This window comes from Odocoileus virginianus, chromosome 2 (assembly GCF_023699985.2).
Source record: "Odocoileus virginianus isolate 20LAN1187 ecotype Illinois chromosome 2, Ovbor_1.2, whole genome shotgun sequence".
Lineage (NCBI taxonomy): Eukaryota > Metazoa > Chordata > Mammalia > Artiodactyla > Cervidae > Odocoileus > Odocoileus virginianus.
This window is the reverse complement of record NC_069675.1, coordinates 70,561,731-70,573,939: the sequence shown is the minus strand read 5'-3', so window position 1 is coordinate 70,573,939 and position 12,209 is coordinate 70,561,731. Positions and strand designations below refer to the sequence as shown.

At 51.1% G+C, this 12,209-nt stretch overlaps 1 protein-coding gene across 4 annotated transcripts in view; it reads left to right on the top strand.

The window, feature by feature from the left end:
* EFR3B (EFR3 homolog B) overlaps nucleotides 1–12,209 on the top strand; it is a 95,495-nt gene that overhangs the window by 70,297 nt on the left and 12,989 nt on the right. The window contains exons 6-16 of one of the 4 annotated variants that reach the window (XM_020870442.2): nucleotides 862–1,011; nucleotides 2,464–2,598; nucleotides 3,044–3,122; nucleotides 3,891–3,996; nucleotides 4,272–4,433; nucleotides 5,608–5,719; nucleotides 6,303–6,354; nucleotides 8,331–8,503; nucleotides 9,028–9,103; nucleotides 9,575–9,736; nucleotides 11,241–11,372. In XM_020870442.2, the coding sequence (XP_020726101.1) occupies nucleotides 862–1,011; nucleotides 2,464–2,598; nucleotides 3,044–3,122; nucleotides 3,891–3,996; nucleotides 4,272–4,433; nucleotides 5,608–5,719; nucleotides 6,303–6,354; nucleotides 8,331–8,503; nucleotides 9,028–9,103; nucleotides 9,575–9,736; nucleotides 11,241–11,372 (1,339 nt within the window). Of the gene's footprint in view, nucleotides 1–861; nucleotides 1,012–2,463; nucleotides 2,599–3,043; nucleotides 3,123–3,860; nucleotides 3,997–4,271; nucleotides 4,434–5,607; nucleotides 5,720–6,302; nucleotides 6,355–8,330; nucleotides 8,504–9,027; nucleotides 9,104–9,574; nucleotides 9,737–11,240; nucleotides 11,373–12,209 lie in introns of all 4 variants that reach the window. The other 3 variants (XM_020870440.2, XM_020870439.2, XM_070450852.1) reach the window with 3 other exon arrangements.

The window sequence follows — 12,209 nt, the reverse complement described above, 5'->3', positions numbered from 1 at the left end:
ATAGAACCGTTCAACTTCAGCTTCTTCAGCGTTACTGGTCGGGCATAGACTTGGATTACTGTGATACTGAATGGTTTGCCCTGGAAACGAACCGAGATCATTCTGTCATTTTTGAGGTTGCATCCAAGCACTGCATCTCGGACTCTTTTGTTGACCATGAGGGCTACTCCATTGCTTCCCTTGTGGCTCAGCTGGCAAGGAATTCGCCTGCAATGGAGACCCGGGTTCGATCCTTGGGTTGGGAAGATCCCCTGAAGAAGGGAAAGGCTAACTTACTTCAGTATTCTAGCCTGGAGAATTCCATGGGGTGGCAAAGAGTGGGTCTCGACTGAGTGACTTTCACTTTCATCAGAGAATGGACCTGTGCAAAAGGGGTTCACTCTGTGCTGTTACTCACGTGTCCTCTGATTTCTCAGCCAGTTTAGTCCCAGCCAAGACCCCCTTGTGCCCGAGAGCCTGACAGCTCTGTGCCTCCCCCTCCAGATCTCTTCCCCCTGTAAGTTGCCCTCAACCCTAGTTTCTGCCTTGTCAATTCTTGGCAAACCTTTGGGCCCTTATATCTTAGTCTCAAGCTGGAGAAAACCCAGCTGGGTACTAAGAAGCCTGGAGAAAACTGGCACCTTAGGGATGAAACCTGGGTGGTACAGGGCAAGGTCAGTCAAGGAATCTCCAAGACAAGCTGGAAGACATGGCTTTCAGGCAGCCAGCCAGGAGGCCCAGTCACACGAAGAGTGGAAGGTGGGCTCCCCTCTGCCTTTATGGGCATCTGTAAACCCCTTGCTGCGCTCCCCTCCTTGTCACAGAAGCTGGACTTGCCAAGGTTTGCAGACGTCATGGCCCCTGTCCCCCTTTTCTTTACAGAATCCGAATGTCAGGCATCAAAGGTCTACAAGGAGTGGTGAGGAAGACGGTGAATGACGAACTGCAGGCCAATATCTGGGACCCACAGCATATGGACAAGATCGTGCCATCACTGCTTTTCAATCTGCAACACGTGGAGGAGGCAGAGAGGTGAGCAGGCGAGGGAGCGGCTTGCACGGCCACTCTGCAGCCCTCCCAGGGTGCTCGGCAACCAGACAGCTGGGGCTGGTTAGTAAAACCTAGCTCCAAGGCCAGGGATCTTGGCGTTTGTGGCTTGTTCCACAGCACACCCAAAGTTGGTTCCTTGGGAACGTTGGCTCTGTCCTTCTGCTAGCCCTCTGTACCCCCTAAGGTCTGAATTCCTGAAGGAAAAGCAGTGATGGTGCTGGGCTCCCTGGGGTGAGTGTGTGCTGAACACAAAAAACCAAGAGTCGGGTTTCCTCGGTCTTTCAAGAAGCAGCAGGACAAAGAGGTTTTTAAATGCCAAAAGAACCCAATGCTGGGAGTTAGGGCAAGAGGAGAAGCAGGTGGCAGAGGATGAGATGGTTGGATGGCATCACTGACTCAATGGACAAGAGTTTGAGCAAACTTCAGGAGATAATGAAGGACAGAGGAGCCTGGTGCAGTTGATGGAGTTGCAAAGAATCGGACTTGATTTAGCAACTGAACAACATGGTTCAATTTGCTGAAGAGGGCCCTTCTTCTCCCTCACTTCCTAATGATATTTCAGGTCCTTAAAAAATGCCCAGCAGCCAGCAGCCATTTGACATGAGCTCCAGATATTAGATTTTAATCTGGGAACCCCCAGACATGAATTCATCCTGTTCATGCCACTTGCTCTTTCCCTCTGTGAAATGGGATGGAGAGAAAGGTTCCTGGTGCTGTCCACCTCCGCTCTGCGTGACACCAAGTGAAGATCTGAGTTCCCCACTTTCTTTCCGTTGATACTGTGTTACTAGAGCTGGTTGGGAAATTTAGTATGCCCTCTGGTGGTTGTTCCTGGAATAGCATTATCTCTGACAAGCTCCTTGGTGGTCTCAGGTGGTCTAAGGATGAGGAATCCTGGGACTCCTGTCCAGATCTGAGCCCACTCCCTGTGACTCGGGTACCACTGAGTCACACCCAAGCCAGCACCCATTTTTCCCTCCTGAGCCTTTCTTTTTTTCCCTCCTGCTTTTTGCCCTCCCTCCTCTCTCCCCTCTTCTTTTGCTTTCTTCAACTCTGCTTGCATCCCTCTCTTATCTCATCTCTTGTCCCTTCCAAAGCCTTGGGGACATGGAGATACCTATGGTCTGCACCTCCCCATGTCCATGGTGCTCAGGGCACCTTCCTTCCCATAGAGACCCATCAGGTCTATCCCTAGGGTGTCCAGAAAAAGAACTTTATCCCTCCTCCCACCATCTTTCTCCACTCTGGGCTTCCTTACCCCATTCAACTTCTGAGAGCTTTGTCATCTCCCTGTGACCTTGCACAGCCTACATCAAGTTCCTGCTTGTCCTTCTGGGTCCATTTGCATGAGGGAAGCACAGGAAGCCTGCACAAAGCTGACTCTCAGACTGTGCATTCCATCCTTCTTCACCCACGGGCTGTGTGTTTCCGCAGCCGGTCCCCCTCCCCTCTCCAAGCACCAGAGAAGGAGAAAGAGAACCCGGCAGAGCTAGCTGAGAGGTGCCTTCGGGAACTGCTGGGCCGGGCTGCCTTTGGCAACATCAAAAACGCCATCAAGCCTGTTCTCATGTGAGTGTTCCCCTTCCCTGCCCACCGGCCTCCAGCTTTGAACTGTTTCAGGTCCAGCACCTCCTTGCTGACTCGGGAGGAAGGAAGCAGGTGTCACAGTTGAGGGGCTGCGGCCAAGTTGGTCCCTTCTCTGTGCCCACATTCTTCTGCATTGTGGCATCAAAAGCTACCACGTAGTGGCCAATCACAGTTTTGGGGAGAGGAGTTGGCAGGAGTCCCAAGGCTAAAGGAAGGCACTCGGCTTCATTCCTAAGTCCACAGCCACAGACCCTGTTTCTTGACTTCTCATGGTTCTCTCACCTGCACCTGAAAGCCCTTGCTACTTACCTGGAAGCTTCAAGAGGGACTGAGTCTCTCAGGACAGGTTATGTTCCCACCAAGACTTCTCCTCCTTCTTCGCATCACCTGCATTTCATAGTTACTCTCCACATTTTTTCCCTCACAGCCATCTGGATAACCATTCTCTTTGGGAACCCAAGGTGTTCGCCATCCGTTGCTTTAAAATCATCATGTACTCAATTCAGGTATGATGGTTCTCCAGGTTCAGCTTGTCCCCTTGGTCAAGGGTACCCCTGGGAGTGGGATGGTGCACACCTGGAGAAAACCAGCCCCTAGTCATCTGAACTGGTGCTGCTTGGCCTAGTCGTGGAGAAGGACTGGTTTAAAACATTTTATTTCTAATATGTCAGAGACTTATGCTTTATAAAACACAAAAAGAATTCCTAGAAAAAGTAAGTGAAAAACCTCATGCTAAATATAAACCCACAGACCGTAACTGGCTGCCATGGCTTTGTCAGATTGCTTACTCAACACTTACTCTCAATTTCTGTCCTTAGCTCAATGTAAATGGGCATCAGACAGATCTTGAATTGGCACCAGACCATCAGCCACACTTTGAGCAGCACTGGATTAAACCATGTGACCGCTTGTGGCCCTTACTTTAAGACCTGGGACCTGGGGGAAATGAAAAGGAAGACAGTATTTTTAAACTGACTTTTGACCCACTTGAAGTGAAAGGGCCCAGGAAATACGTGGAAATCCAAGTCTTCATTGGGATTTGACTCAACTCCTCCTTGGACCACGGAGGGGGGAGAGACTTAGGAAGAGGAGCCAGGGTATTTGGGCGCCCCCTCTAGTGCCCGCTAGCTTTGGGACCTCACTTTCTGTCCACACAACCTTGGGTCCTCCTGGAGGGCTGCCCTGGCTCAGAGGCCACGTGGGGGGTTGCTGTTTGGGGACCAGCACGTCTTCCTCCCCCCCAGCCGCAGCACTCCCACCTGGTTATCCAGCAGCTCCTGAGCCACCTGGATGCCAACAGCCGCAGCGCGGCCACGGTGCGGGCGGGCATCGTGGAGGTCCTGTCGGAAGCTGCCGTCATCGCCGCCACCGGCTCTGTGGGTAAGGGGGGGATCTTGAGCGGAACGGGGGCTGGGAACCCCCTCAAGGATGAAGAACTGCCCTTAGCAGTGGGCTGTCCCTCCTTCCAGAAAAGGGCAAGGGTAGGGAGGTGTCAGAGCAGTTATCCAGGAGGAGAACTCAGCCGGGGAAGGTGGGGGGTCAGAGGAAGCCCCTGGCTGGAAGTGGGCCTGGGCTTGCCCAGTAAGCCTGGGCAGGGGACAGTGAGCCAGGAGTGTCAGCCCCAGATGTCAGGTCTCCCACCCCGCTACGCTCAGGGCCCACGGTGCTGGAGATGTTCAACACTCTGCTGAGGCAGCTGCGGCTCAGCATCGACTACGCTCTGACTGGGAGCTACGACGGGGCCATCAGCCTCGGCACCAAGATCATCAAGGAACACGAAGAGCGCATGTTCCAGGAGGCAGTCATCAAGACCATAGGTGAGCCCCGGGAGGGGCGGGGCCTGGGAGTGGCGGGGGGAGTCGACCGGGCTAGACCTGCTGAAGAAGGGGCAGATGGGCAGTCCCCATTCCCCCAAGGATGTTAGTCCCTGGCCTTGTAGGTTTGTCATCCACTCAACATCGCGTTAGGGCTTCCCTGGTAGCTCAGCTGGTAAAGAATCCGCCTACAATGCAGGAGACCTGGGTTCGATCCCTGGGCTGGGGAAGATCCCCTGGAGAAGGTCATGGCAGCCCACTCAGTATTCTTGCCTGTATTCTTGCCTGGAGAATCCCCATGGACAGAGGAGCCTGGCGGGCTGCCTTTCATGGGGTCGAAAAGAGTCGGACACGGCTGATAGACTAAGCACGCACCCTCGCACTTCGTGTTAATGCACGGACACTGGAGGAAGTGGAGTCAGCATACAGTGCACACAGCTCACAGCATCCCTGGGGCCAGGCCTGAGTTAGATCACAGAACAATCTCCCTGGGTTTCTCAGCCTGGAGTTCAGATCAGAGGCTAACAGAGGTGAACTCTTCTTGCACCCTAGTCCCCATTAGGCCTGCCTGATCCTTCCATGTCTGAGCGATTGGACAGGTTCAGTTCAGTTCAGTTCAGTCGCTCAGTCATGTCCGACTCTTTGTGACCCCATGAACTGCAGCACGCCAGGCCTCCCTGTCCATCACCAACTCCCAGAGTTTACCCAAACTCATGTCCATTGAGTCGGTGATACCATCCAACCATCTCATCTTCTGTCGTCCCCTTCTCTCCTGCCCTCAATCTGTCCTAGCATTAGGGTCTTTTCAAATGAGTCAGCTCTTCTATCAGGTGGCCAAAGTATTGGAGGGGAGGTGAGAGAAAGAAAGACAAAAGGAAGGAAAGAGGACAGGGAGGAAACTGTGGGTATGCACATGGATATCGAAGGGGAGAACTCTGAAGTCCACACATAATTGTAAGGCCTCAGAGTCTTCCTGTTCCAGTGCCACTGGAGCGTCCCCTCTAGGTCCCACAGGCCTTCACCATAGCCACGGGAATAACAGGTCAAGGGATGGGAGCCTGGAAGAGTCAGCTGGCACTCCTCACAGTAGTTTGTTTGGCTGAAAGGCTGAGCAGGGGCCCCCCCGCAGCTGCCAGCCTTACAAGAGCCAACCCTCTCCTCTGTCTTTTCCCCGCAGGCTCCTTTGCCAGCACATTGCCTACTTACCAGCGCTCCGAGGTGATCCTCTTCATCATGAGCAAGGTTCCGCTGCCTTCCCTGCACCATCCCATGGAGACAGGGAGGACTGGGTGAGTCTACCCTACTTTCTTCTCCCTTCTTGGATTCCGCCAACTCCCCTTCCCACGTTTCTGGGCTGTCTTCCTCCTCCACCTTAACTTCCCTGGTTCTGCTCTCACATATCTTCTCTCATTCTGCTCTCAAATCCCTCCACAGCCTTTCATGGGCCTTTGGATCCTACGTAACTCCACTGACTGTCCCATCAGTAACAATCTCCCACCTTGAGGGGGGTGTGTGCTAAGTCACTTCAGTTGTGTGCTACTCTCTGTGACCCCATGCACTGTAGCCCACCAGGCTTCTCTGTCCATGGAGATTCTCCAGGCAAGAATACTGGAGTGGGTTGCTCTGCCCTTCTCCAGGGGATCTTCCTGACCCAGGGATTGAACCTGCATCTCTTTATGTGTCCTGCACTGGCAGGCAGGTTCTTTACCACCGGCTGGTCAGCGTCATTCCTCTGGAAGTCACTGTCCTGGGTAACCCAACAGGTTTAGCCTCGTGGAGAATCTAATCACAAGAGAGCACTGGGCACACAAGTGTGGGGTCTTCTGTATCTGTACCACCATCCTGGTGATCATCTGTATCTCTGCTCTATAGGGAGAACAGGAACCGACTGACCCAGATTATGCTGCTGAAATCCCTCCTTCAGGTAAGCCTCTCCTGTCCCCATTCCTGCTCTGCCTCCGCAGGAGGCAGCTCCTTCCAAGGGACCAAGAGAAGGCTGCCACTTTCTGTTGTACAGGTTGCACACTGCACAAACATATCCAGCCAGAGGGGTGAGTAGGGGACTGAAATCTAACCTGTGTTCCACTCACTAGGCAGGCTGGGCACCCACAAGGCTAGGTTATCCAGAGCAGGCAGGACACCTGTTTCTAACTTTCACAAAGATACCTTCTCAGATACTGATGGTCTTGTCACTGAAACCTTATCTCTGTATTGAGATGGAATCTACTGGTTCCTGCTCTTTCTCCTTCCAGGTATCTCACCAGGTGCCCTCCACCTGTTTCTCCTTTGGCATTTATGCACACCTCAGTCTCCCAGTCACCATCTTTACCTTTATCAGTTTTTTAAAAATAATAACTATAATTATTTTAGGTAATTTAATTTAAAAATTATCTTTAAAAGTTTTTTGGCCATGCAAATATGGCTTGCAAGACTTTAGTTCCCTGACCAGAGATTGAATCTGGGACCCAAAAGTGAAAGTGCCAAGTGCCAAGTGCTAACTAACCACTGAACCACCAGGGAATCTCCGCCCCCACCCTCCATTTAGCAATATTTTTGCATTTGTCTTCCTTCCATCTTTGCAGCCATCACTGGAGCCTAGATTTATTGTTCTCAAATGCCATTCCCATGATCAGCTTGTTTAATATATAGATTCCCTAGAGACTTTGAACCATCAGTTTGAGTGAGGTCCTAGAATGTGTATTTATAACAAGCGCCACAGGTATTTTTGTGCACAGCCCTGGCCTAAACTCTGGACATTTCACAACTAGATTACTCTCTTGGTTACTCCCTCACTCCTTACCTATCTTAAATACAACCAAGAAGAATTTTCTAGAAATGTTGTTCCTCATGGATTGCTCCTTGTTAAAGAGTGGATCTCAGTTTTCAATTGATGTACATCCAGACATCGAACTTCTCAGACTGAACTTGGAAGGCCCTTAGTACCCATTCCCTCCCTAGAACCTCCATATCATCCCTCAACCTGTCTTTGTGTTAACCATGCTAGTCGGCACAGCCCCCTTGCTCCTGATCAGGCCTTCCGTCCCCACTTCCCAGCCCACACCTTTCATGTCACCCCTTATTAGAAAGGCTTTTTCTACTGATACCCTCATCTGGCTACCTCCTTGGTCTGTGTATTCTTGCCATTTCTTTGCTGAGTTTACCCTGGTTAATTTTGTACCCAGCATCTTACCAAGGTGATGGTTGGGGACACACCTTAAATACATCCCCCTTCAGTGAACACTGATGCCACTAGGCTTTACCAGAGCCTCAAGGGCCTGCTGAATCATCACAGGCATTGTTTTGCAATATGGACTTAACAGTAAATCTGTTTGGCTGTTTTTTGACAACATCGCAGATGAGATGTCTCAGTATGCCAACAGGCTTTAATCCAAAGACCACCATCATGGCCTAGCTAGAAGAGGTGTAAACAAACTCTATGTGTGTTCTCTGACTGTGACTATGTCTGTGGGTTCTAATTCGCCAACCCAGCTGTAAGTTCTTCCGCTATCTCTCCTTTTCTTTATGGCTGTTCATGCTCCTGATGAAGTGTGTTCATGGTGAACATTCACTGTGTGTGCCGTAATGGGTTGGAACTTTAGATTCAGATACTCTCTGGCTCCTTGCTCCCCTCCAATGCTCATCCTCTGCTTGCTTTTAGCAGTTTAATGTCCCTGGATACTGTCCCCATCTGCTCAGCTAAAGTGAGCTGGCAGGTTGCCTCAGTAGATGATGGAGGGTTCCCCAAAGCTGCCTAAGGTGAAGGACAGGGGGAACTGGACTGGGGGATGTTTAGAGATGATGGGTGCCTGGGACCCAGCTTCTGCTGGCTGTTTCTCCATCTCCTCCCTGCTGCCAGGAGGACCAGTATTCCTAGGCATGCAGTCCCGGGCTCCCTTGCAGGTATCCACTGGCTTCCAGAGCAACAACATGATGTCAGCTTTGCCCAGCAACTTCCTTGACCGCCTTCTCTCCACCGCCCTCATGGAGGACGCAGAGATCCGTCTCTTCGTTCTAGAGATTCTCATCAGTTTCATTGATCGTCATGGCAACCGTCACAAGTTCTCTACCATCAGGTGAACTTGGGGTCTCCCCCTCTGCCACAATTTGATATGTGATGGGGGAGAAGGCTCCCGTTAGGGTCTCACCCTCAGGTGGGAGGACAGTGCAGATCTTCAGTGGGGACCCCTCACCAAGGAGTTGACCATGGACGTGGACCCAGGATTCTTGCAAGGGAAGGAGATTGAAAGGGTGCTTGTGTCTAAGAGAGGGAAGGAGGGAGTGGAGATTTGGGAGATAAAGAGCAGGTACTCACGGGAGCTCTTTGGTAGGAAGGGAAGAAGAGGATGCAGGGTCATCAGTAGCCTGGGGGCTGAAAGGGAGGAAAGAAAGTGAGGGAGAAGGTAATCTGGATCAGTTTTTTAAAAATGAGACAGGAGCTTGAGAACTTGAGAGAAAGTGGCAATCAGGCTAAGAACCTGGGTGGGAAGACACAGGGAGACATTAGTACAGCTAAGGACTGGGGCAGAGCCCAGTGATACCACATGAGCCCTGCTGGCCTCACCCCAGGTCTCAGGTGACCCCTCTTGTCCCCCCACAGCACCCTCAGTGACATCTCTATTCTGAAGCTGAAAGTGGACAAGTGCTCCCGGCAGGACACCATCTTCATGAAGAAGGTGAGCAAGCGTGTCCTCAAGACACATTGAAACCTGGGTGGGTCAGGCCCTGTGGACCCCAGCCTTGAGCCCCCAGCGGCCATCACCACTGGCCATGCCTACAGAGCCCGCTTCCTCCTCTCTGACTATGATTAGTCAGAATGACCAGCCGACCCCTCTAGGGAATCAAGCCCCCAGTTCATACTCATCCCAAGCCAGAGGAAGACCATCGCTTGACCATCTTCCCCTGTGTTTGGGCGGCAGCTTTTGTTGCTGGTTTCACTGGCCCCACCTTCCCTAAGCACATATTCCTGCGTGTGCTCCATTCCACTGGGGTCTACTGTAAAGGTATCCTGTCCCTGAGGACGGAGGGGGGGTACAGGAGGAAGGAGGTGGAGCTGCGTCACCCCCTTCAGACTGCTCTTCCATGCCCTTGACCCCTCCTGTCCCCATCCACCGTGGCCTTGCCCCCACCCTCACCCACTTCTCCAGCACTCCCAGCAGCTCTACAGACACATCTACCTGAGCTGTAAGGAGGAAACGAACCTACAGAAGCACTACGAGGCGCTCTATGGCCTGCTGGCACTCATCAGCATCGAGCTGGCCAATGAGGAGGTGGTGGTGGACCTCATCCGCCTGGTGCTGGCCGTCCAGGTGGGGCCTGGTGCGGGCAGGACACAGAGGTTAGGGTCAGGGGAGGGGACCTGTTTGAACACTAATGAGAGTGCCAAGTGGCCACTGTTTTAACTACTGTGTTTTGGAGCCCAGGTATGTTGTGCCCTTAATCGGCCATGCCTCTGAAGACCACAAACCATGGTCCTGCTGGGGTAACCACCAAAGAATGCTGAATTCATGGCTTTGACCCATCCTCAGAGTAAAGGAGACCCAGGGAACAGGATCTTTCAAAAACATCACTTCACCCATAGTATTTCAGGTCTCTTGCAAGGTCTGAATGAGACTTCATAGATTACTAAGAGAGTACTCATAGCCTGGTGCTGTGCTTAGTCGCTCAGTCCAACTCTTTGTGACCCTATGGACTGTGGCCCGCCAGGCTCCTCTGTCCATGGAGATTCTCTAGGCAAGAATACTGGAGTGGGTTGCCATGCTCTCTTCCAGGCAATCTTCCCAACCCAGGGATCAAACCCAGATCTCCCTCATTGCAGGCAGATTCTTTACCATCTTAGTCACCAGGGAAGTCCAAGAATACTGGAGTGGATAGCCTATCCCTTTTCCAGGGGATCTTCCCAACCCAGGAATTGAACTGGGGTCTCCTGCATTGCTGGTGGATTCTTTACCAGCTGAGCTACCAGGGAAGCAGTGATTCCCAAACAAATTTGTTTGTGTAAACGTCACCTGGTTCCCAAAACTAGCTGTGCTTTCAGAATTGCCTTAGGCACTTGCTAAAAATATATAATCCCCATACTGTACCCAAGCTCGGGGACCTAGAGATTCAACAAGCCCCCGTCATGACTCTCAGGCAGCCAGTGTGGCACTAGACACAGTTTAGACTTCCAAGGTCTGCCTGGGTGCAAGTACACTCCCCAGGATGTTAAGAATTGAAGTAGGTTCTTAAGACCTCAAAGGCCAGGGTCCACAGGGTCCTGAAGCTAAGTGGGCATCATATTCTGAATGGTGGTGAACCCGGGAATTCTGTCACAGAGACTCTTTAGCTACCTGCTTGATGGTACTAAATCCTGCAAGATCAACCCAGATGCTATAAGAGTCTTCATTCTAGAATGTGAGATTCCTCTGTGTCCCAGCCCCTGGTAACTCTCATAGCTTTGTCAGTTTAACGTGTGAATCCAGCATAGCAAACCAATCCAGTCCTCCAAGAATTATCCAAGGTCTGTAGTGAAGGAGACAGCATCCTTGAAGTGGGGATTCATGAGGGTTTGGACAATCAAGGTTGCTACAGCTGGAACTGCAAAGTGGGGCACTGAGGTTATCGCTTCTCCACTTGAGTATTTATGGGCATCCAACTCATGGATTGTTCTAGGGACCGTTTGCTTCAGTGACTTCTGTCCCCCAGAAGGTTATGGGACAAATGCAGGGAGAGACTTCGTCTAGAGTGGTGGGTCATCTCTAAGGGAGGTTGGGAGAGGTTGGTGGAGAGTGGGCACCCTCTGGACAGTGGGTTGTTCCCTCTGTCTTGTCCCAGGATGTGGCCCAGGTCAATGAAGAGAACCTGCCTGTTTACAACCGCTGTGCCCTCTACGCACTGGGCGCCGCTTACCTGAACCTTATCAGCCAACTCACGACGGTGCCTGCCTTCTGCCAGCACATCCATGAGGTTGGTGTCCTCATGACCCCAAGAGCTCAGGAGGCCCTTGACTTGGGGCTTCCCCAGAAAAACCTTTTGCTGAATTGTATGAGCTCCGTGCTTAGTCTAGGCATGAGAATTAATGATGAGAAATCCCCAGCAGAGCATCTTCTGCTGCAGGGCATGACATAGCAGGGTGCAATCAAACATAGTCAGTATCCTGTACCTCTTCCCAGCCTGCTACCTGCCCCCCTCTACTTCCTGCCCCTCTATGCCCCCCTCACCCCCAGAAGCACACATGTACACACCTCTCAGGTCATCTGGGACTGAAACTACTTTTAAAAAATGTTTTTGTTGTGAAAGTTCTCAAATATCACAAAAGCAGTGTGAGTAGGGCAGTGAACATCCACACAGCTATCACACAGATTAAACACTTAGGAAGGTTTTTCCACATTTGCTTCATCTGTCTCTTTTTCTTTTCCTTTGCTGAAATATGCTTAAAAAAAACCTTGATTATCACATCGTTTCACCTCTAAATACATCAGTATTCATATCTAAAAAAATATGGACACCTTCCTGCTCAATTGCTCTGCTATTTACATAATAAAATTGTTAATTAAATGACTGATTATGCCTTGGTATTGTCTTATAGCCAGTCTACAATCCAATGTTCTCAGTTATTGCAAAAAGACATTTTAAAACATACTGAACTGTGTATAGGTAGAATGATATCATATGTAGGATTAACTTTAAAATACACCAGCCATACAAAAGTAAACAAGAAAGCCGAGGTCTCGGCTAACCTGACCGGCTGGGGGGCATGGAGGAAAATGCTGTATTGCTGTGCCAAAGACCACCCTGAACGAA